Source organism: Oncorhynchus mykiss, chromosome 10 (genome assembly GCF_013265735.2).
Source record: "Oncorhynchus mykiss isolate Arlee chromosome 10, USDA_OmykA_1.1, whole genome shotgun sequence".
In the NCBI taxonomy this organism is placed as follows: Eukaryota; Metazoa; Chordata; class Actinopteri; order Salmoniformes; family Salmonidae; genus Oncorhynchus; species Oncorhynchus mykiss.
The window spans coordinates 54,160,959-54,185,481 of record NC_048574.1 but is presented as its reverse complement, the minus strand read 5'-3'; the positions used below and the strand labels follow the sequence as shown (position 1 = coordinate 54,185,481).

The following is a 24,523-nucleotide window of genomic DNA, read 5'->3' as shown; positions in this document are numbered from 1 at the left end:
GTTATTTACTTATGTACACTGGGGCAAAAAAAGTTACTTCTTCTTTAAGAGGCTCCCCTGTCCTCCACTCGTTACCTGTATTAATGGCACCTGTTTGAACTTGTTATCAGTATAAAAGACACCTGTCCACAACCTCAAACAGTCACACTCCAAACTCCACTATGGCCAAGACCAAAGAGCTGTCAAAGGACACCAGAAACAAAATTGTAGACCTGCACCAGGCTGGGAAGACTACATCTGCAATAGGTAAGCAGCTTGGTTTGAAGAAATCAAGTGTGGGAGCAATTATTAGGAAATGGAAGACATACAAGACCACTGATAATCTCCCTCGATCTGGGGCTCCACGCAAGATCTCACCCCGTGGGGTCAAAATGATCACAAGAACGGTGAGCAAAAATCCCAGAACCACACGGGGGGACCTAGTGAATGACCTGCAGAGAGCTGGGACCAAAGTAACAAAGCCTACCATCAGCAAGGGCATTGAAGATGAAACGTGGCTGGGTCTTTTAGCATGACAATCATCCCAAACACACCGCCCGGGCAACGAAGGAGTGGCTTCGTAAGAAGCATTTCAAGGTCCTGGAGTGGCCTAGCGGAGTCTCCAAATCTCAACCCCATAGAAAATCTTTGGAGGGAGTTGAAAGTCCGTGTTGCCCAGCAACAGCCCCAAAACATCACTGCTCTAGAGGAGATCTGCATGGAGGAATGGGCCAAAAACCTTGTGAAGACTTACAGAAAACGTTTGACCTCTGTCATTGCCAACAAAGGGTATATAACAAGTAAGTATTGAGGTAAACTTTTGTTATTGACCAAATACTTATTTTCCACCATAATTTGAAAATAAATTCATGAAAAATCCTACAATGTGATTTTCTGGATTTTTTTTCTTCTCATTTTGTCTGTCATAGTTGAAGTGTACCTATGAAGAAAATTACAGGCCTCTCTCATCTTTTTAAGTGGGAGAACTTGCACAATTGGTGGCTGACTAAATACTTTTTTGCCCCACTGTAATTGTCATATTTACATTTATTTTATTTTTTTGCAAAAATGTCTAAACCTGTTTTGGATTTGTCATTATGGGATATTGTATGTAGATTGGAAAAACAATTTAAACCATTTTACAATAATGCTGTAACGTAACAAAATGTGGGAAAAATGAAGGGGTCTTGAATACTTTATGAATGCACTGTATACTCACACTATTTATCTGCCATTTTTAGGTTAATGATTAAATCACTCAGTTCTGCCTATCTTTCATGCTCAGAGGGTTGTAAACATAGGGATATGGAAAGTCTTCTATGACAGCATGAGCAGCGCCATTGGGAGCAACTGTATCTCCATTTTGTAGTACAACATTTCTTCTCAATGGCCCATCCCATGGTAACACTGGTTTTGTTCCTATTGCACCCTATACCAACATGTATGGTTATTAAGGACATGTGATTGCTCTTCAAACAGACAGCTTCAAATAACAGTGGACAGGACATTAACTTCGTTAAGTATTTCTTCTATACGACGAGAAACGGTAAGCCACAATAGCACAATTAACACAATCATTCAGAACAAGAACCACAGGAACATATTTTCCATGTTGGTACAGACTGCATTTCATTGGTATTTTCATGCTTCCTCTTACTCCATTCTTCAATCTCTTCCTGCTCTAAACATTTAAAATAAGTCAGGAGAGGAGTCGACCAGAGTGAATGTGGAATCAAGGATTGGAAAATATATATTTAATAAGAAATGACAAGTAGTTCGGGCTACTCTATAATTTTAGTTTTGTCTGTTCCTTGACGGGTTATTGATTTATGTGTTGTTTGTCAGAGTTTGCAGTGGCTTGCAGCCAAATGTATTTCCGGTATCATGGCCATTTTTTTATTTCACAAAACAATATGGAAACAGAAGTAAAAGGCCCACTGTACAAAACATTCTCTAAGATGGTCAACATACGATTTCCAAATTCTGTCAAATGTCTGGTTTATGTTTGATTTTATAATAATATAGTCTAATGGGATGTAGCTAGATAGTTCAGCTTTCCAATATGGGTCCACATTTTTTTTGCAGCAGCAATTACACCTAGATTACAAAAACGTTCTTATATTGATCGACAATATTTACATATCTCAATGATAGGATATGCATTATCGCAGAATGGTATTTGTCACAGGCAGTGGTGGGACTAGAGATTTATACATGGGGTGGCCAAGGCTACTTCAGGGGGTCCATAGACCATGACAGAAAATGTGTGTGTAACCCTAACCTGGCATCTAAGGAGCATGAATGAATCTTATGATTGCTGATTAGAGGTAGAAGTGATCATTCACTTGACCCGGAGTTCTTCAATGTGGCAGATAGTGTGGTCCAAAAGGGTTACTTCACTAGAATTCTTTATCATACTATGAATAGTCAGTGTCTCTAGCTCGGAAATGCAGCTCAATTTCTTTCTTTCTCACTCACTCACTCACTCACTCACTCACTCACTCACTCACACACACACACACACACACACACACTTATATTTATATATACTGGAGAGACTTAGGTCACTCTGTTTTCATGAATATATAATCTGGGTCTATAAGTGTTGAACATCTAAAATATTTTCAGAAAATAAAGCTCAAGCACAAATGAGATAAGATAGCATGTGTGTTACTGCACAGTTTATTTACAAAAAATGTAATTGACAAAAAAACACTGCAAGTTGACATACCAGGTACAGTTGAAGTCGGAAGCTTATGTACACCTTAGCCAAATACATTTAAACTAAATTTTTCACAATTCCTGACATTTAATCCTAGTAAAAATGTCCTGTTTTAGGTCAGTTCGGATCACCACTTTATTGTGGGAATGTGAAATGTCAGAAAAATAGTAGTGATTTATTTCAGCTTTTATTTCTTTCCTCACATTCCCAGTGGGTCAGAAATGTACATGAACTCAATTAGTATTTGGTAGCATTGCCATTAAATTGTTTAACTCTGGTCAAACGTTTCAGGTAGACTTCCACAAGCTTCCCACAATAGGTTGGGTGAATTTTGGCCCATTTCTCCTGACAGAGCTGGTGTAACTGAGTCATGTATGTAGGTCTCCTTGCTTGCACACGCTTTTTCAGTTCTGCCCACAAATTTTCTATGGGATTGAGGTCAGGGCTTTGTGATGGCCACTCCAATACCTTGACTTTGTTTTCCTTTATCCATTTTGCCACGACTTTGGAAGTATGCTTGTGGTCAGTGTCCATTTGCAAGACCCATTTGCAACCAAGCTTTAACTTCCTGACTGATGTCTTGAGATGTTGCTTCAATATATCCACATAATTTTCCTTTCTCATGTGCCATCTATTTTGTGAAGTGCACCGGTCCCTCCTGCAGCAAAGCACCCCCACAACATGATGCTGCCACCCCCGTGCTTCACGGTTGGGATGGTGTTTTTCGGCTTGCAAGTCCTCCCCCTTTTTCCTCCAAACATAACGATGGTCATTATGGCCAAACAGTTCTATTTTTGTTTCATCAGACCAAAGGACATTTCTCCAAAAAGTACGATCTGTGTCCCAATGTGCAGTTACAAACCGTAGTCTGGCTTTTATATGGCAGTTTTGAAGCAGTGGCTTCTTCCTTGAAGAGCAGCCTTTCAGGTTATGTCGATCTCGCCTCGTTTTACTGTGAATATAGATACTTTTGTACCTGTTTCCTCCAGCATCTTCACAAGGTCCTTTGCTTTTGTTCTGGGATTGATTTGCACTTTTCACACCAAAGTACGCTCATCTCTAGGACACAGAACGTGTCTTCTTCCTGAGCGGTTGTCACGCCCTGACCTGAGATATCTCTGTTTTCTTTATATTTTGGTTAGATCAGGGTGTGACTAGGGTGGGTACGCTAGTTTTTGTATTGTCTAGGGGTTTTGTATTGTCTAGGGTTTTTGTAGGTCTAGGTGATTTGTATGTTTATGGTGGCCTGATATGGTTCCCAATCAGAGGCAGCTGTTTATCGTTGTCTCTGATTGGGGATCATATTTAGGTAGCCATTTCCCTTTGGTGTTTGTGGGATCTTGTCTATGTGTAGTTGCCTGTCAGCACTCGTTTGTATAGCGTCACGTTTCGTTTTGTAATGTTGTTAGTTTGTTCAGTGTTCATTCTTTAAATAAATAAGAATGTACGCATACCACGCTGCGCCTTGGTCCGATCCTTATAACGAATGTGACAGCGGTATTTTTCTGAGGTCTTGGCTGATTTCTTTTGATTTTCCCATGATGTGAAGCAAAGAGGCACCGAGTTTGAAGGTAGATCTTGAAATACATCCACAGGTACACCTCCAATTGACCCAAATGATGTCAATTAGCCTATCAGAAGCTTCTAAAGCCATGACATCATTTTCTGGAATTTTCCAAGTTGTTTAAAGATACAATCAACTTAGTGTATGTAAACTTCTGACCCACTGGAATTGTGATACAGTGAATTATAAGTGAAATAATCTGTCTAAAGAATTGTTGGAAAAATTACTTGTGTCTTGCACAAAGTAAATGTCTTAAACGACTTAAACGAATGTCTTAAACTATAGTTTGTTAAACAAGAAATTTGTGGAGTGGTTGAAAAACGAGTTTTAATGACCCCAACCTAAGTGTATGTAAACTTCAGGCTTCAACTGTATCAAGCAGAAATAGACATTTAAAAATGATTTGTGCCCATCAATATTAAAAATGTACAGTATCATATTTATTATGTATGTATGTATGTATGTATGTATATGTTAACTAATAGCAAAGAAAAGTTTTGGAATTGGCCTAATCAAGACCAAATTAAATCTGTGTGACATGATACCCTTTGGATATATCATTTTAGAATTCAGTGTACTTATTAGTACACAGTGCAGGTTTTAATCATGACCAGAGGGACCGCCTTAGTGCCAAATTATCCTAGGTAGATTTAAAACAGCATAATTCTGCGGTTCTGGTGAGAACTGGCAATATGTTTCACAAACTCCTCCATGTTGAGGGAGCTTGCCCTCCTTGACTCAACACTGAGAATTCCCTGGTGACTTAACCTGTCATTAACCATTGTTGTCATAAGGTGGGTTTTAATCCGTTTTAAAGCTGAGAAGCTTCTCTCGCAAGAAGCACTGCTGACTGGTGTAACAACATAAATCTTACAAAGTCGAAATAGCTCATGGAAGTCCTCTTTACAAGGTTCTAGAAACACAACAAAGTCAGGGAGAGTAGACGGTCTGTCTCTTCCACTTATCTCTCTCCTATCAAGAAGCCGCCTTGGTTTGATGACCCTCATGTTTGCGGTCCTCTAAATCTGACTCAAAAGTCTGAGCAAAGGCGAACAGAGGCTCCTCATTCAAGAATGTTGTACTCTTTGGGTTTTGCATTATCTCGCAATTCTTCTTTGAAAAACGCCTCTGCAGCTCAGCTGTGAGACTGTCAAGCACCTGATAAATAATAGCTCTTTGGAAGCTCTCACCATCACTTTGGTCACTTTTGTCCTACAGTGCTCATCAATGAGTCATGAAATCTTTAGCTTGTTTTAGGCTGTCTTTTACACACTGTTTTTACACTTATTTTGCAGTGCTCTGCAATCTCTTCAACCTCGTTCCATAGTTCTCCAAAGTAACCCTCACTTCTGTAGTTCTGTAATGTGTCTGTAAGGGCACCTACTAGATCCACAGCCCTTGATAGGTCAGAAAGACATTTGGCATCACCAAGCACTTTACAAAAGGTAACCAAAAGCCCTATGAAATGTAAATCTATCTTAGAAAGAAGGCCCCTTGCCTCCACTGATCTATTACCACTATTTTCAAGTGTGATGTCCTGAAGTAGCACTCTCAGAACTGCTGGAAGCCTGTCCCTCAGATTACTGCATGCCATGTATCTGCATGCCCATCCGTAAGTCTCTGTAGTTCCCTGGGCTGCTGCTGTGGATACAGCTCTTTCTGAACTGCAAGCCAGATACAAAGTTATAAAGCTTCTGCAGGAGAGCAATAAAATGTAACTGCCTCAGGCAGTGCACATGCAATGCAAATCTTGTATTTACGCTCATGACGGATGCACCGTCATAGCCTTGCCCCACAAGATTATTTCTGTAGTCCAGACCATGTTTTTCAAAAATTATAATTTTTGTGGGACCTGCTGCATCTAAGCTTTCAGCTGACTGAAAGTGTAAAAAGCTTTTGTGGATGGCCCCGTTGTAATAGTACCTCACAACTAAATATATGTGTTCTTTTACTTCTCTTATTATTTCACTTTGCACCATCTCAGCTAAGCCCTCAAGAACTTTGTTCTGGATTTGGTGGCTTGTGCATTGCCACATGCATTCATCCTTTTCTCTATAAGAGGGTTATGCTTTGCTATTTTTTTCTAAGATTGTCAAAAAATGACCCTTGTTGTGAGAGTTATCAGATTCTCGATGACCTCTCTGCGCTATATTTTGAGTGGCAGTTAATAGGAGCACATCTGCAATTGTTTTAATGTAAATCCAGTTTTCCTCCACTTTCTTTTTCCGGTCCTCATTCATGAGTTGCTGTCAATAGCCCTTTTATGCTGATTCCAAGCATACATAGCATTGATATGATGCTCTGCCTTCGAATGGAGCTTATACCCAGAATCTTTAAACAATGCCTTTTTCCAGTTACAAAACCCTGACTGTGATGTGAAGGCAGATTCAGGTGTATTGGGCAGAGAAAAATGCCTACAGGCAATAAGTTGAATCTTGGCTTACAGAATATTCAAGCCATGAATTCTTCTCTACCGGGAGCTGTTGAAAGCCCTTTTCCTAATACCATGCTCAGTTCTGGGAAATGTTCTCAAACACTGCCCTCTTCTCTGGATCTTGAAATGTCTTAAATACACGTTAAATAATGTGTCATATCTCTATAGAAATGTATAATTAATGGATCCACAAGATTAGATACTAACAGCTGCTAACTAAAATGTGTAGTTTAAAGTATAGGCCTGGCCTACCATTGGGTCCTTCTGGAACAGCATATCTGGTGCTTGATGCAGTTGGGAGGGGCTCGATGACATCTCCTGGCAGCTCTGGCTCACTGTCTTGCTCAGAGTCAGAGGTCTCTGTGTCATCACTTGATACATCTATTACATTAAAATAACACAAGAACCATTAGTGTATAATCAAAATAAAAATGCACGGCCATCAAAACAAGAACACACATGAATCAACAACCAACATTTTAAAGTGAGGCTTAATCTGACAAAACCATCTATTACAAGCTGAAGCTAAACTTACATTCTGAACTGGGCATGTGACTGACTGCCTGACCGATGCTCTGACCCGGTGGTGGTAGACTGGGTCCTTGTGAAGTCTGACCACACTGACTCTGACGAGCCTCATGTAGGGAGCTGCTCTGGGGTCCGGTGGTGATGCAAGGGCTGGGGTCTGTTTGCACCTGATCTGCCTGTTTGTGCTTCTTTAAAAAGAAGTCTGATATCTCCCTTTCTTTTCATGTGTAATTGACCCTATGCAAAAATAAGACAGTCTATGGTTACATCTAAGCATCCAATTACCCACATTTTTGTCCAATCTCAAGTACAAATCCCCATTATCATAACTGTACCTTAAAATCAACTACCTTAGTTACTAGTTACTAGTTAGATCATGGCTAGCCCTACTCTGCAGTAAGTAACTTAGTTAGCTATAATTTCTTAGCCTGTTTGCTATCGTAAAGGTGTATCTGCAAATTGTGGTCATCTTTTGAGTAACATGATTGTTCGTTTTGAGTTCAAGTACGAAACTCTAACTGAGTTCATGGATTTCAAATGGCTGAATGTTAACTTGCTTAACATTGACAGCTGTAGCCTACTAGTTACCCCACATTAACTAAACATTCATATACTGAAACAGATGTAAATATAATGTTATGCTAAATTGGGAACCGGTCTCTCTTATCTGATTAACTGTCTGTTAATGGAGCCAAAGGTAAGTTTTAAGGTCTTAGCATCGGGTTTAAGTTTCCTGAACAACTTTTACGAAAGTTGAGTCGCTGTGTAAATTAACATGTTAATTTAAATGAAATTAAACTTAAACCCGATGCTAAACCTTAAAACTTACTTAAAATATTGTAACGACCCTGGGTTTATATGCGCGGAAATCGACTCTGCCGCATGAGCATGCTTTTGCGGCACAGTCGGACGCGCCGGACCTCGGGCTCGAAGGTCGAGGGTTCGAGACCTGCTCCCTGCCTGTTTCATTACATTGGTGTCGGAAGTGATCGGACCTCGCATCCACGACAGTGCGTGTGCTTAGCCGGTGAGCGCGTTCCTGTAAGACGTAGCAAGCTAGCGCGAGGACGCGTCTTTGAAAGGAGCCTGGGTTTATAAACGCGGAAATCAACTCGGGCTCGAAGGTCTAGGGTTCGAGACCTGCTCCATGCTGTTTCATTACAATATGATACTTTCGCCAATCGTGAAAAGAGCTCTTGGAGCTATGGAAATATTTTATCTTCTTCTTCTGTATGTTATTCTTCTGTATCTCGCAACCAACGTTAATATTCTCTCTTCCACGTCCTCGACTTGAAAACGTCAAAATAAATGTTTATTTCAAGAAGAGGTGAAATAAGATGTCAATCAGCATCAAACTGCCAGTAGCGAATGAAATTCGGGCATAGTTTATGTAATAGGGTTCCTCTGTGCTTTTTGCATGCGACATTTCTGGGTGCATTACATGCATTCTGGCAGGAGGGTATGATAAATTATCTTAAATTGCAGTGTTTATGTTGTAGGAGCAGGTATCTAACCAATGGTTCTTCTCAATTCTTCCTTTAGATATGAATGCCATTTGTTCCTTACAGGTTCTCAACCATCAGGTAGAGAGGTTCATTCAACCCTTGATATAACTTGGCAATCAAATTATTTGGCGTAGCAGTTTCATTCGGCAATTTGTTGACGCGACTGAATAAGATTTCTGAACTAAAATCAGAACGTCCTTGGATAATCCAAATCTTTCTTGTCATTGATTGAATGATCCATCATAGTGCACATGTTCAAAAAATCATGATGCCACTTTGGAAACAGGATTTAAAGGTGTTATCATTAAACGCTGGAGGTACGGTGAGGTTATTCCAAATAGGGGTGCCTGGCGAAATTGGTTCTTTCCACCTCATTAATTTATGTACATTTTCTCAAACAATTTTAAAACAGTGTTTGCTGATATACACTGAGTATACAAAATATGAAGGACAACTGCTCTTTCCATGACAGACTGACCAGGTGAAAGCTATGATCCATAATTGATGTCACTTGTTAAATCCACTTCAATCAGTGTATGAAGGGGGAGGAGACCGGTTATAGAAGGATTGTTAAGCCTTTAGACATTGATTGTGTATGTGTGCCATTCAGACGGTGGTATGGTAGTAGGTGCCAGGCACACCGATTTGTGTCAAGAATTGCAACGCGGCTGGGTTTTTCACGCTCAACAGTTTCCCCTTTCATGGTCGCAGGAAGATGTTTAGGGTGGGGGGTGCTGAAATGTTTTTTGTGCGCTGCTGATTACTATTTTGGTCCACTCATACAGGAGTAGTAAAGGCTCAGTGCACTACTTTTGTGATGAAAAATATATATTTTAACCCCAAAATATATACAGTGGAGCAAAAAAGTATTTAGTCAGCCACCAATTGTGCAAGTTGTCCCACTTCAAAAGATAAGAGAGGCCTGTAATTTTCATCATAGGTACACTTCAACTATGACAGACAAAATGAGAAAAATAAATCCAGAAAATCACATTGTAGGATTTTTAATGAATTTATTTGCAAATTATGGTGGAAAATAAGTATTTAATCACCTACAAACAAGCAATATTTCTGGCTCTATTTCTGGCTCTCACAGACCTGTAACTTCTTCTTTAGGAGGTTTAAGAGGCTCCTCTGTCCTCCACTCGTTACTTGTATTAATGGCACCTGTTTGAACTTGTTATCAGTATAAAAGACATCTGTCCACAACCTCAAACAGTCACACTCCAAACTCCACTATGGCCAAGACCAAAGAGCTGTCAAAGGACACCAGAAACAAAATTGTAGACCTGCACCAGGCTGGGAAGACTGAATCTGCAATAGGTAAGCAGCTTGGTTTGAAGAAATCAATTGTGGGAGCAATTATTAGGAAATTGAAGACATACAAGACCACTGATAATCTCCCTCGTTCTGGGGCTCCATTCAAGATCTCACCCGGTGGGGTCAAAATGATCACAAGAACGGTGAGCAAAAATCCCAGAACCACACGGGGGGACCTAGTGAATGACCTGCAGAGAGCTGGGACCAAAGTAACAAAGCCTACCATCAGCAAGGGCATTGAAGATGAAACGTGGCTGGGTCTTTCAGTATGACAATGATCTCAAACACACCGCCCGGGCAATGAAGGAGTGCCTTCGTAAGAACCATTTCAAGGTCCTGGAGTGGCCTAGCCAGTCTCCAGATCTCAACCCCATAGAAAATCTTTGGAGAGAGTTGAAAGTCTGTGTTGCCCAGCAACAGCCCCAAAACATCACTGCTCTAGAGGAGATCTGCATGGAGGAATGGGCCGAAATACCAGCAACAGTGTGTGAAAACCTTGTGAAGACTTACAGAAAACGTTTGACCTCTGTCATTGCCAACAAAGGGTATATAACAAAGTATTGAGAAACTTTTGTTATTGACCAAATACTTATTTTCCACCATAATTTGCAAATAAATTCCTTAAAAATCCTACAATGTGATTTTTCTGGATTTTTTTCTCTAATTTTGTCTGTCATAGTTGAAGTGTACCTATGATGAAAATTACAGGCCTCTCTCATCCTTTTAAGTGGGAGAACTTGCACAATTGGTGGCTGACTAAATACTTTTTTGCCCCACTGTACATATATTATCAGGGGTACTTCAGCACCCCGACTATGTCCCGTGCGCATCGAGAATAGTCCACCACCCAAAGGACATCCAGCCAACTTGACACAACTATGGGATGCATTGGAGTCAACATGAGCCAGCCTCCCTGTGGAACTCTTCAAACCTTGTAGAGTCCATGTCCCAACAAATTGAGGCTGTTCTGAGGTCTGTTCCTAATTTTTGGTATACTCAGTGTATACCAAAAATCATAAAAGTTTTGATGTCTTCACTATTATTCCACAATGTAGAAAATAGTAAAAAATAAAGAACAATCCTGGAATGAGTAGGTGTGTCCAAACTTTTGACTGGTAGTGTGTGTGTGTGTGTATATTACAACCCAACTTTAGCAGCCCAATTGTAACTGAACAGGATTTGAACCCAAGGTACTCTGTGCTCCACAAAACTGTTAGCCGCCTAAGCTAAAGTAATGCATATTTTCTAGTTCTGCTCTACTTCTGCACATTGCCGAATTGTTAACAGCTTTTTTGTGTCAACATCAGGGGAATTGACAGAGGACAGCACCATGTGGAGGAGCCTGTCCAAATATGTCTGTGTCTTCTTCCTGCTGGCCCTGTCAGGCCTATTTTTCCTGTTAAGCAACATCAACGTTCTGGAGGTAAGGGAAGCCATTTGCACTCATAACAAGTCCAACCTCCTTTATTGCTCCTGAGTGGAGCAGCAGTCTAAGGCACAGCATCTCAGTGCAAGAGGCGTCACTACATTCCCTGGTTCGAATCCAGGCTGTATCACATCTGGCTGTGATTGGGAGTCCCATAGGGCGGCGCACAATAGGACCAGCGTCGTCCGGGTAGGCCGTCATTAACTGACTTGCCTAGTTAAATAAAAATACAAAATTATCATAATATTTTTCCCACATTGCTTCCATCACCATCTACCTCCTTTACCTCTCGCCGAGCCGTGCTGTTTACGCCCAGTTTTCATTCAAATTAATGGGAGTGTTGCACACTCTGCAAAAGTTACACTTTATGCAGCATGCCTGTTAGTGACCTTTACGTTTCTCCTTAGCAGAATATGAACTGCCAAACAGTGTCAACATTATACCAGCTCCAGAGCAGCATCCACACAGCTTTCTTTTCAGAGGCCCCTTTTCCTCTGGACCGCAACCATAGCTACTGTGGCCTCCTGGGCCAGGAGCCCTCACCCGAGGAGGCTCTGGAAGAGCGTTACCTCCTGGAGTCCATCGCCTGGCCAGAGCCTACGCACCATTCTGAGAGTGTGTCCCTGGACCACACCAGTGATCCTGCACACAGCTTTTTTGTGATCCTGCCAGCAAGGGGCAGGAGTGAGTGGTATGTGGGAGACCAGCTGGAGGCTTTTGTCCAGATGTACGATTTTCAGGGGCATCCCAAGAGCCATGGTGGAGACTTCTTGCTGGCCCGACTGCACTCCTCTGAATTGGAGGCAGGCGTAGCAGGACAGGTGCTGGACCACAGGAATGGGACCTACTCTGCCATTTTCCCATTACTATGGCAAGGTTCTGCACAGGTGGAGATGACACTGGTTCATCCAAGTGAGGCAGTTCATGTTCTACGACGGTTACGAGAGGAACGGCCCGACCGGGTTTTCTTTAAGAGTCTCTTCCGCTCTGGAAAACTGTCCCAGACAACTGTATGTAACTTGTGTCTGCCAACAAGCCAGAAGCCGCTGTGCAATTACACAGACGCCCACACGGAGGAGCCCTGGTACTGCTACAAGCCCAAGCTGCTGAGTTGTGACACACGGATCAACCATGCAAAGGGAGGGTATGTGAAAGGTCTGCTCACCAACAAAGAGGCATTGCTCTTCCAGAGGTTAGTAAGGTCTACCGTACGTGAGTGAATGAGTGTAAAAGTGTGTCTCATTTAATCACAGACTTTGTTTCCGATGTATCAGATTGCTTGTTGCAGTGTATTTATTTAACATTAACTGCTGTGTATTTATTTATTTATTTCTCAGTGGTGTAAACATCAAAGTTCACATTCATCCTTCAGGGTCTGACAGTGTCACTGTGCTGCCTGAGAAAAAAGGTAGGCGAGCAAGGAGATGCTACAGTAAAACTGTGTGTTTATTGGTTTTGTACTTCCTTGCCAGCCTACCTGCTATTCAGCTAGCTGCTATTAACTTCCACATGGCTGTCTACTTCAACCCTGGAGAGGTTCTGCGTGTGCAGGATAGTATTCCATCCCACTACTGCATCTACAGTAATGTAAGGCAGGGAAGCGCCAGCACCTTTGTTTCCATTGTGTTGTGTACCTGCAAAGTGATGATGCTAGCTGGTGCATCATGCTTGTGTTCCTCTTTCAGACAAAGCAGACATGGAGAGAAGCAGCATGAAGATGGAACCTACCAGAATCACTCCTTCCGGGTATTACTTCCAAGGGTCATGGCGAGCGCTGACTGGTGGTGTAATACGCCAGTTTAACGACTCGTCTGCCATTACTCAGTGTCTGAAGGGCAAGGTGGTGTACATGTACGGAGACTCTACTGCCAGACAGTGGTTTGAGTACCTCAACGACTTATTACCAGGTGAGTGCTGTCTGCAAGTAATGTGACGTCTCTCACTCTCTGCTGCCTCAAGTGCTTTCTAACTCTCTCTTCTGTCTTTCCAACTCCCAACCCTCTACTGTTGTCACAGAGCTGAAGCAGTTTAACCTTCACAGTCCTAAGAATGTGGGGCCCAACATGGCAGTGGACAGCACCCATAATATCCTTCTGAGGTACCGTTGTCACGGTCCTCCAATCCGCTTCACCAATGTCATTGCCAGTGAGATGCGCTATGTAGCTAACGAACTGGATGGCCTGACTGGTGGGTCGAACACTGTGGTGTTTATTAGCATATGGTCCCATTTCAGCACCTTCCCTGTGCAGGTCTACATTCGCCGACTACGCCACATTCGGCGGGCGATGGTGCGGCTTCTGGACCGGGCTCCGGGGACCATGGTGGTGTTGCGTTCAGCCAACCTCCAGGCCCTGGACCCGGAGGTGAGCCTGTACAATAGTGACTGGTACTCATTGCAGCTGGACGGGGTGCTCAGGGCCATGTTCAGGGGTCTGGATATCTTGCTGATAGATGCCTGGGAGATGACCCTTGGCCACCACCTTCCCCATGCCCTCCACCCTCCCCCCATCATCATAAAGAACATGATAGATATTATCCTCTCTCGGATCTGCCCATGAAGAGCTAACAGATTCTGGGTTGGATTCTGTATCGCTTAAATATCACGGAAGATCCACGTAAGAAGGAGGCGTTCATTTCCGATTGATCTCACATATGCAGTGTTTATTGTGAATGCAGTCTCCGCAACCGCGGGAACATTGCCGTTAATTGTCAGTCGTGCTATAAAGCAGATCTTCAGCGCTACGGATTGAATAGAGCCCTGAGTGAAATGATATGTCAGATTTCTCCATTAGTCAACATATACATATTAAAAAATGCCTGGCAATTCAAATTTGACCTACCGAACATTCTGTTGATTTATCTGTTTCCATGTCTGGCTGAATGACCTGTTATGGATGTTACTCTCTCAAAATGTGGCTTGGAATGTAAAAAATTACCTGCACATTTGTCTGTGAAGATTTGCCTTATTCTCAACTCCAGAGCATTTAACCAAACTGAAATGTTCAAACATATAACTAAGAGGGAAATCACACAAACGAATAGGTGCGTAGCCTGAAACTGAGAAACAATAGAACAGAAACTTCCAGACACATAAACACAAAAGTGTACATGTGCGCACACACAGACACAAACACACACAATAATAATAATAATAATGTAATGGGAATTTTAATGTTTCTGCTTTTCTTAAAACAAATTTTGGTCTTCTATTCATTGTGCTGTTCTAATAACCAATTTCTGTGTTCATGCAAGTCGCTGACTGTACAAATTCTCACTATCAGTAGCTGCAATTTGGCAGTACGCCCAGACCATGGTTTGAGAACGAACAAAAGATATGTCAGTTTCAAGGTCTCAGCTTAGAGAGAAAGAAGCCTCTTGAGGTATTGGTCGGTCACATGAAAGAAACAAAACGGTAATAATTAATTGTGCTAAATCATGCAAATATAACTTGTCTGTGTACAGTTGTATATACGACAACTTCTGGGTTTGCCCAGGCAGAGCTCCTGATTGACATGTGTACAATGGTGCATTGAGTTGGTTGGAACCTCTCCAGCACGCTGACAATAAACAATGATTCATTTAAGATTGACTTTGAGTGTCCTTGTGTAAGAATTTCCATGACAATAACAACAATTTAATACTAATAATATTCATCATCAGTGTTTTAATTAATTTAGCACTAGTATAGAAATAATAAAGAGAACAAAAAAGTAAACAAATGGTTTATTTGTTTTGTTGAGTAACTTCTCTCCCCGCAGACACCCCTCTGATTCACTTTGCCCTCCCTCCTTCCCTCCCCCTGACATTCAAGAATATCCCAATACTCAAGTCTTTCTTTCCTCATCTTATTTCCTTCTTCACCACAGTTAGATGTGAGCACAGAAAAGAGATCCACCAGTGCATTTCACCTGTCGAGGCCTGTCAGATCAGCTGTTGTGAAGGAAAGGAGACAAAGAAAGGAAACCAATTAAGTGTATTGGAACAAAGCCATCCAGTGGTTTCACAGCATTTGAGACTAGAGAGACCAACCTGTGTGGTGACATTTGCAGGTGTGTCTGTGTCACTAGGGCACCGTTGGTCCAATAGAACACCACAGACAGACATCATTCTGCTGACATCTGCCTTTTTTAGGTTGTATGAATGTGTCTGTCTGTCACTGTGTACGTGTGGCTCTATGTGTCTATGTGTGTGTGATGAATTGTGGTGTGTGTGTGTCAGAAACCAAGGTTCTTTATGATCCCAAGAACCACAAACACTGCTCTACAGGATTGACACCAGCAACACACCACCTAGGATTGGAACTTGATATATTCCTAGTATTCACACCCCTTGATCTTTTTCACATTTTGTTGTGGTACAGTCAATTTAAAATTGATTACAATACCCTATAATGCCAAAGTGGATTCATGTTTTTCAACGTTTCTTGGGTCAGTAAGTATTCAAGCCCTTTGTTATGGCAAGCCTAAATAAGTTCAGGAGTAAAAATGTGCTTAACAAGGCCTACCAACTGATAGCTAGTTGAGTCTAGATGTTGTCGGTGATGGTCCACTCCGCCAACAGTCATTGCTACTCAACTCCATTTGGTTAGACATTTAGTTGGAGTTAAGTTTACTAAGCTACAGACAAAGCAGACAATTAGCCTATTTTAAAATAACAACACATTTCGGAAATGTACGCATTTACAAAATGGATTTGGTGCAGAATGTGTGCAGGTGTGTGAGTATCTTATTGCACTGTCATTACAAACTTTTAACATTCAATGTGTGAAGTTTGCATTTGAATCAATATATCAATCCTACACACATCCAGTAGGCCTATTACAATTTAGAAAATTGGCATTAGCCCATATGCATTGTATTTACCTTTAACATTAGATATTGCTAACAGACGCACTCTACACACACATTTTAATATTGTTATTTTGCTGTATTATTGACTTTGTATTGTAGATATGTTATGGTAGAGTAGTGTATAATAATGTGTTGTGTTAAGTATGTAATTCTGATTGGACCTCAGGAAGAGTAGATGCTCCCTTGGCAGCAGCTAATCCCTGCTGCCAAGGGAGCATCTACTCTTCCTGAGGTCCAATCAGAATTACATCCGGAAAATAAATACAAATACAAAAACACTAACATTAAAATACGACCAATAAACACAATATTGTATTCATGAATTCAACAACGAATAATTTTGACTTGGCTGTAATAAACCACACAGCACGCAGGCGGAGTTATCTTTCTCGAAGATGTCATTGGGCCAAATGATGTGCGTCACACAAAAACAAACATGTCTGACTTCCGTTTTGGAGGGTAGACATAACGAAGAAATCATTACATTTGATCGTATTTTTAAGCTTGCAGAATGGTAAGTGTTACATGAAAGGATTCTGTATATGTTTGCCATGTTTACATTTGCTCATGTTTTGCTTGCCACGCATCCGATCACACCAAAACATGAAAGTAGCCAGTTAGCGAGCATAAGATACGTTCAGTCAGTGGTGGCTAGCTAGCTAACGCGGTAGTTGCATAGTTGAAACTTTTTCCATAAGGAGCCAGCGTATTTTCTGACACTAATGACTCTGATTAAAGTCCATGAGCCAGACCCCCAAATGTGGGCCGACGATGTCTCATAGTGATTTGTTGGAAAACATGTGGGGCCGTGCAGCAGTGTTAGCTTTCCCATATGGATTTGACCCTATGACAAACCATGTCAGTTATTGCTCGGAAAGCTTAGATTCACAGCTATCATCAGACATATTTTCGGTAAGTTCAGTTCAACATAACTTTGACCTCTAGGGTACATAAGAATTACCTCTACAAATGGCTTTAAAAAGGAAGCCCTGATACATACATGTTTTACTTTGTTTGACAACTAGTTATGAAAGGTCATGAAATTACTTTTCAAATTATATATAATATAACCACATTTGAAACGAACAGCTACAACTATTATTTAAAAAATTGCCCATTTACATTAGAATGTTGGAGGCTTAGCCATACAATTCCATGTAATGGGGCAGCTGTTTATGGATTGTAACATTGGTAATAGAGGCACACACAAAGCTAGAAAAAGGGTTGTGTAGATGAAGGGTCATCACAGAATGCATGCATTAAACCCACAGAAGCCTTTTTCCAATATGGCCACCAAACAACCACATAATGGGGTCTTATTGGACAATATCACATGACCATACCTGTATGAAATATAATTGTAGTATGCCCAAAAGTATATTAAAATGTTTATATTGATGTAAAATACACAACCACATGAGCCAGGTGTGGCAGATATAAATATGTTAAATTATTCACCTAATTGTGGTAAGAATGTGGCCATAAAGCTGTATGAATCGCTGATTTCTGATCAATAATGTCAATACGTAATTTTCAAACATGTAAAATTGATATGGTACATGTGAATAGTAATTTATGTGAACTGATTAACATTATATACTATGTTATCCTATAAACTGTTTTCACAAAACAGGACTAGAAACTTGTAGAATTCCATAGGATAAGTTTTCACGTGATGAAGATGAGAGCAGCAAACCATTACACGTACAGTGCCTTGCGAAAGTATTCGGCCCCCTTGAACTTTGCGACCTTTTGCCACATTTCAGGCTTCAAACATAAATATATAAAACTGTATTTTTTTGTGAAGAATCAACAACAAGTGGGACACAATCATGAAGTGGAACGACATTTATTGGATATTTCAAACTTTTTTAACAAATCAAAAACTGAAAAATTGGGAGTGCAAAATTATTCAGCCCCTTTACTTTCAGTGCGGCAAACTCTCTCCAGAAGTTCAGTGAGGATCTCTGAATGATCTAATGTTGACCTAAATGACTAATGATGATAAATAAAAAAAAAAAAAAAAAAAAATCAAATCAAATCAAATTTTATTTGTCACATACACATGGTTAGCAGATGTTAATGCGAGTGTAGCGAAATGCTTGTGCTTCTAGTTCCGACAATGCAGTAATAACAAGTAATCTAACTAACAATTCCAAAACTACTGTCTTGTACACAGTGTAAGGGGATAAAGAATATGTACATAAGGATATATGAATGAGTGATGGTACAGAGCAGCATAGGCAAGATACAGTAGATGGTATCGGGTACAGTATGTACAAATGAGATGAGTATGTAAACAAAGTGGCATAGTATAGTATAAAGTGGCTAGTGATACATGTATTACATAAGGATACCGTCGATGCTATAGAGTACAGTATATCCGTATGCGTATGAGATGAATAATGTAGGGTAAGTAACATTTATATAAGGTAGCATTGTTTAAAGTGGCTAGTGATATATTTACATCATTTCCCATCAATTCCCATTATTAAAGTGGCTGGAGTTGAGTCAGTGTCAGTGTGTTGGCAGCAGCCACTCAGTGTTAGTGGTGGCTGTTTAACAGTCTGATGGCCTTGAGATAGAAGCTGTTTTTCAGTCTCTCGGTCCCAGCTTTGATGCACCTGTACTGACCTCGCCTTCTGGATGATAGCGGGGTGAACAGGCAGTGGCTCGGGTGGTTGATGTCCTTGATGATCTTTATGGCCTTCCTGTGACATCGGGTGGTGTAGGTGTCCTGGAGGGCAGGTAGTTTGCCCCCGGTGATGCGTTGTGCAGACCTCACTACCCTCTGGAGAGCCTTACGGTTGAGGGCGGTGCAGTTGCCATACCAGGCGGTGATACAGCCCGCCAGGATGCTCTCGATTGTGCATCTGTAGAAGTTTGTGAGTGCTTTTGGTGACAAGCCGAATTTCTTCAGCCTCCTGAGGTTGAAGAGGCGCTGCTGCGCCTTCTTCACGATGCTGTCTGTGTGAGTGGACCAATTCAGTTTGTCTGTGATGTGTATGCCGAGGAACTTAAAACTTGCTACCCTCTCCACTACTGTTCCATCGATGTGGATAGGGGGGTGTTCCCTCTGCTGTTTCCTGAAGTCCACAATCATCTCCTTAGTTTTGTTGACGTTGAGTGTGAGGTTGTTTTCCTGACACCACACTCCGAGGGCCCTCACCTCCTCCCTGTAGGCCGTCTCATCGTTGTTGGTAATCAAGCCTACCACTGTTGTGTCGTCCGCAAACTTGATGATTGAGTTGGAGGCGTGCGTGGCCACGCAGTCGTGGGTGAACAGGGAGTACAGGAGAGGGCTCAGAACGCAACCTTGTGGGGCCCCAGTGTTGAGGATCAGCGGGGAGGAGATGTTGTTGCCTACCCTCACCACCTGGGGGCGGCCCGTCAGGAAGTCCAGTACCCAGTTGCACAGGGCGGGGTCGAGACCCAGGGTCTCGAGCTTGATGACGAGCTTGGAGGGTACTATGGTGTTGAATGCCGAGCTGTAGTCGATGAACAGCATTCTCACATAGGTATTCCTCTTGTCCAGATGGGTTAGGGCAGTGTGCAGTGTGGTTGAGATTGCATCGTCTGTGGACCTATTTGGGCGGTAAGCAAATTGGAGTGGGTCTAGGGTGTCAGGTAGGGTGGAGGTGATATGGTCCTTGACTAGTCTCTCAAAGCACTTCATGATGACGGATGTGAGTGCTACGGGGCGGTAGTCATTTAGCTCAGTTACCTTAGCTTTCTTGGGAACAGGAACAATGGTGGCCCTCTTGAAGCATGTGGGAACAGCAGACTGGTATAGGGATTGATTGAATATGTCCGTAAACACACCGGCCAGCTGGTCTGCGCATGCTCTGAGGGCGCGGCTGGGGATGCCATCTGGGCCTGCAGCCTTGCGAGGGTTAACACGTTTAAATGTCTTACTCACCTCGGCTGCAGTGAAGGAGAGACCGCATGTTTTCGTTGCAGGCCGTGTCAGTGGCACTGTATTGTCCTCAAAGCGGGCAAAAAAGTTATTTAGTCTGCCTGGGAGCAAGACATCCTGGTCCGTGACTGGGCTGGGTTTCTTCCTGTAGTCCGTGATTGACTGTAGACCCTGCCACATGCCTCTTGTGTCTGAGCCGTTGAATTGAGATTCTACTTTGTCTCTGTACTGGCGCTTAGCTTGTTTGATAGCCTTGCGGAGGGAATAGCTGCACTGTTTGTATTCGGTCATGTTACCAGACACCTTGCCCTGATTAAAAGCAGTGGTTCGCGCTTTCAGTTTCACACGAATGCTGCCATCAATCCACGGTTTCTGGTTAGGGAATGTTTTAATCGTTGCTATGGGAACGACATCTTCAACGCACGTTCTAATGAACTCGCACACCGAATCAGCGTATTCGTCAATGTTGTTATCTGACGCAATACGAAACATCTCCCAGTCCACGTGATGGAAGCAGTCTTGGAGTGTGGAGTCAGCTTGGTCGGACCAGCGTTGGACAGACCTCAGCGTGGGAGCCTCTTGTTTTAGTTTCTGTCTGTAGGCAGGGATCAACAAAATGGAGTCGTGGTCAGCTTTTCCGAAAGGGGGGCGGGGCAGGGCCTTATATGCGTCGCGGAAGTTAGAGTAACAATGGTCCAAGGTCTTTCCTCCCCTGGTTGCGCAATCGATATGCTGATAAAATTTGGGGAGTCTTGTTTTCAGATTAGCCTTGTTAAAATCCCCAGCTACAATGAATGCAGCCTCCGGATAAATTGTTTCCAGTTTGCAGAGAGTTAAATAAAGTTCGTTCAGAGCCATCGATGTGTCTGCTTGGGGGGGGATATATACGGCTGTGATTATAATCGAAGAGAATTCTCTTGGTAGATAATGCGGTCTACATTTGATTGTGAGGAATTCTAAATCAGGTGAACAGAAGGATTTGAGTTCCTGTATGTTTCTTTCATCGCACCATGTCACGTTAGTCATAAGGCATACGCCCCCGCCCCTCTTTTTACCAGAAAGATGTTTTTTCCTGTCTGCGCGATGCGTGGAGAAACCTGTTGGCTGCACCGCTTCGGATTGCGTCTCTCCAGTAAGCCACGTTTCCGTGAAGCAAAGAACGTTACAGTCTCTGATGTCCCTCTGGAATGCTACCCTTGCTCGGATTTCATCAACCTTGTTGTCAAGAGACTGGACATTGGCAAGAAGAATGCTAGGGAGTGGTGCGCGCTGTGCCCGTCTCCGGAGTCTGACCAGAAGACCGCCTCGTTTCCCTCTCTTTCGGAGTCGTTTTTTTGGGTCGCTGCATAGGATCCACTCCGTTGTCCTGTTTGTAAGGCAGAACACAGGATCCGCGTCGCGAAAAACATATTCTTGGTCGTACTGATGGTGAGTTGATGCTGATCTTATATTCAGTAGTTCTTCTCGACTGTATGTAATGAAACCTAAGATGACCTGGGGTACTAATGTAAGAAATAACACGTAAAAAAACAAAAAACTGCATAGTTTCCTAGGAACGCGAAGCCAGGCGGCCATCTCTGTCGGCGCCGGAAGTGTCTATATGCGCCACCTGTCTATATACAATCCACCTGTGTGTAATCAAGTCTCCGTATAAATGCACCTGCACTGTGATAGTCTCAGAGGTCCGTTAAAAGCGCAGAGAGCATCATGAAGAACAAGGAACACACCAGGCAGGTTCGAGATACTGTTGTGAAGAAGTTTAAAGCCGGATTTGGATACAAAAAGATTTCCCAAGCTTTAAACATCCCAAGGAGCACTGTGCAAGCGATAATATTGAAATGGAAGGAGTATCAGACCACTGCAAATCTACCAAGACCTGGCCGTCCAGGTCTTGGTAAACTTTCAGCTCATACAAGGAGAAGACTGATCAGAGATGCAGCCAAGAGGCCCATGATCACTCTGGATGAACTGCAGAGATCTACAGCTGAGGTGGGAGACTCTGTCCATAGGACAACAATCAGTCGTATATTGCACAAATCTGGCCTTTATGGAAGAGTGGCAAGAAGAAAGCCATTTCTTAAAGATATCCATAAAAAGTGTTGTTTAAAGTTTGCCACAAGCCACCTGGGAGACACACCAAACATGTGGAAGAAGGTGCTCTGGTCAGATGAAACCGAAATTGAACTTTTTGGCAACAATGCAAAACGTTATGTTTGGCGTAAAAGCAACACAGCTCATCACCCTGAACACACCATCTCCACTGTCAAACATGGTGGTGGCAGCATCATGGTTTGGGCCTGCTTTTCTTCAGCAGGGACAGGGAAGATGGTTAAAATTGATGGGAAGATGGATGGAGCCAAATACAGGACCATTCTGGAAGAGAACCTGATGGAGTCTGCAAAAGACCTGAGACTGGGACGGAGATTTGTCTTCCAACAAGACAATGATCCAAAACATAAAGCAAAATCTACAATGGAATGGTTCAAAAATAAACATATCCAGGTGTTAGAATGGCCAAGTCAAAGTCCAGACCTGAATCCAATCGAGAATCTGTGGAAAGAACTGAAAACTGCTGTTCACAAATGCTCTCCATCCAACCTCACTGAGCTCGAGCTGTTTTGCAAGGAGGAATGGGAAAACATTTCAGTCTCTCGATGTGCAAAACTGATAGAGACATACCCCAAGCGACTTACAGCTGTAATCGCAGCAAAAGGTGGCGCTACAAAGTATTAACTTAAGGGGGCTGAATAATTTTGCACGCCCAATTTTTCAGTTTTTGATTTGTTAAAAAAGTTTGAAATATCCAATAAATGTCGTTCCACTTCATGATTGTGTCCCACTTGTTGTTGATTCTTCACAAAAAAATACAGTTTTATATCTTTATGTTTGAAGCCTGAAATGTGGCAAAAGGTCGCAAAGTTCAAGGGGGCCGAATACTTTCGCAAGGCACTGTATGTAGATATTCGATTAAAAATCAGCCGTTTCCAGCTACAATAGCCATTCACCTCATGAACAATGTCTACACTGTATTTCTGATCAATTAGATGTTATTTTAATGGACAAAAATGTGCCTTTCTTTCAAAAACAAATACTTTTCTAAGTGACCCTAAACATTTGAACGGTAGTGTATATATCCATTTTACATGTTTGATGAGGAAATATTGCAATTATTGATCATAACATGTTCAGAAATCAGCGATTCCGCAAGTCTCGTGTATTCTACATCACTATGACAATGTCTGGGCATACTACAATTATATTTCATACAGATATGGTCATGTGAAATTGTCAAATAACAACAACTTAAACATAAACAATGGAGTAGGCCTAATAGCTAAATCTTGTGTGGTCATGATAACAGTAGGCAGTTATATTATCCCATTGATTAAAGTATTCATACGTCTTCTCCCCCCAAAACATTAATAGGCTATACTATTTAATGCTTAGAAATGACCTATGAGCTTCTGGAAATTATACAGATTCAGCTTTAACTTTCTGACTTTATCATTATGTAGGTTGTCGGAAACATCATCTTACGCTTGAGAGGGTCTCTGGAGTTCAAGTGCCAGTTGGACAGCACAGATGGTATGTACTGTATAGGGAATTCTGCCTGTGATTTACATTTCCTCAGTTGGTTATGCTCATAAAGTGTGTGTGCGTGTGTGAGAGCGAGAGAATCCAGAAATATTAGCCCTGAGCTAATGGGTATCTTATTAAACTCAAATGTAAAAGTCAGAAATGGTAGTTCTGACATTCATGATTTCCACTAGCGCCTGCTGTTGGCTATATAGCTGATTTAGACTTGAAATGTTTTATTTAACCAGGTAGGCCATTTGAAAACAAGTTCTCATTTACAACTGCAACCTGGCCAAGATAAAGCAAAGCAGTGCGACAAAAAACAACATCACAGAGTTCGACATATATAAACAAAAGTACAGTCAATAACAATAGAAAAATCTATAAACAGTGTGTGCAAATGGAGTAAGGAGGTAAGGCAATAAATAGGCCACAGTTACAATTTAGCAAATTAGCACTGGAGGGATAGATGTGCAGATGATGATGTGCAAGTAGAAATACTAGTGCGCCAAAAAAGTAAATAAAAACAATATGGGGATGAGGTAGGTAGTTTGATGGGCTATTTACAGATGCGCTGTGTTCAGCTGCAGCAATCGGTGAGCTGCTCAGATAGCTGATGCTTAAAGTTAGTGAGGGAGATATAAGTCTCCAATTTCATAGATTTTTGCAATTCATTCCAGTCATTGGAAGCAGAGAACTGGAA

At 41.9% G+C, this 24,523-nt stretch overlaps 3 protein-coding genes across 4 annotated transcripts in view; 2 read left to right on the top strand and 1 right to left on the bottom strand.

Moving 5' to 3' along the window:
- Positions 1-1,292: 1,292 nt before the first annotated feature.
- Positions 1,293-14,133, top strand: LOC110534291 (NXPE family member 3-like). Of its 2 annotated transcripts, none has more exons than XM_021619063.2 (6): positions 1,293-1,525; positions 11,360-11,475; positions 11,889-12,670; positions 12,816-12,886; positions 13,164-13,385; positions 13,495-14,133. In XM_021619063.2, exons 2-6 carry the CDS (start codon positions 11,383-11,385, stop codon positions 14,034-14,036), a joined length of 1,710 nt encoding a protein of 569 aa, XP_021474738.1. In that variant the 5' UTR covers positions 1,293-1,525; positions 11,360-11,382; the 3' UTR covers positions 14,037-14,133. The 2 variants fall into 2 exon arrangements, with proteins under 2 accessions (XP_021474738.1, XP_021474737.1); XM_021619062.2 differs by having other exon boundaries at positions 11,886-12,670.
- Positions 14,134-15,276: 1,143 nt separating this feature from the next.
- ankrd37 (ankyrin repeat domain 37) overlaps positions 15,277-24,523 on the bottom strand; it is a 24,081-nt gene continuing 14,834 nt past the window's right edge. The window contains exon 5 of the mRNA XM_021619067.2: positions 15,277-15,408. Within this exon, the coding sequence (XP_021474742.1) occupies positions 15,383-15,408 (26 nt within the window). The 3' untranslated portion in view covers positions 15,277-15,382. The remainder of the gene's footprint in view (positions 15,409-24,523) is intronic.
- The window catches only part of ufsp2 (ufm1-specific peptidase 2), a 19,065-nt gene continuing 11,276 nt past the window's right edge, over positions 16,735-24,523 (top strand). Inside the window, exons 1-2 of the mRNA XM_021619065.2 lie at positions 16,735-16,842; positions 23,760-23,829. Coding sequence (XP_021474740.1) covers positions 16,840-16,842; positions 23,760-23,829 — 73 coding nt within the window. The 5' untranslated portion in view covers positions 16,735-16,839. The remainder of the gene's footprint in view (positions 16,843-23,759; positions 23,830-24,523) is intronic.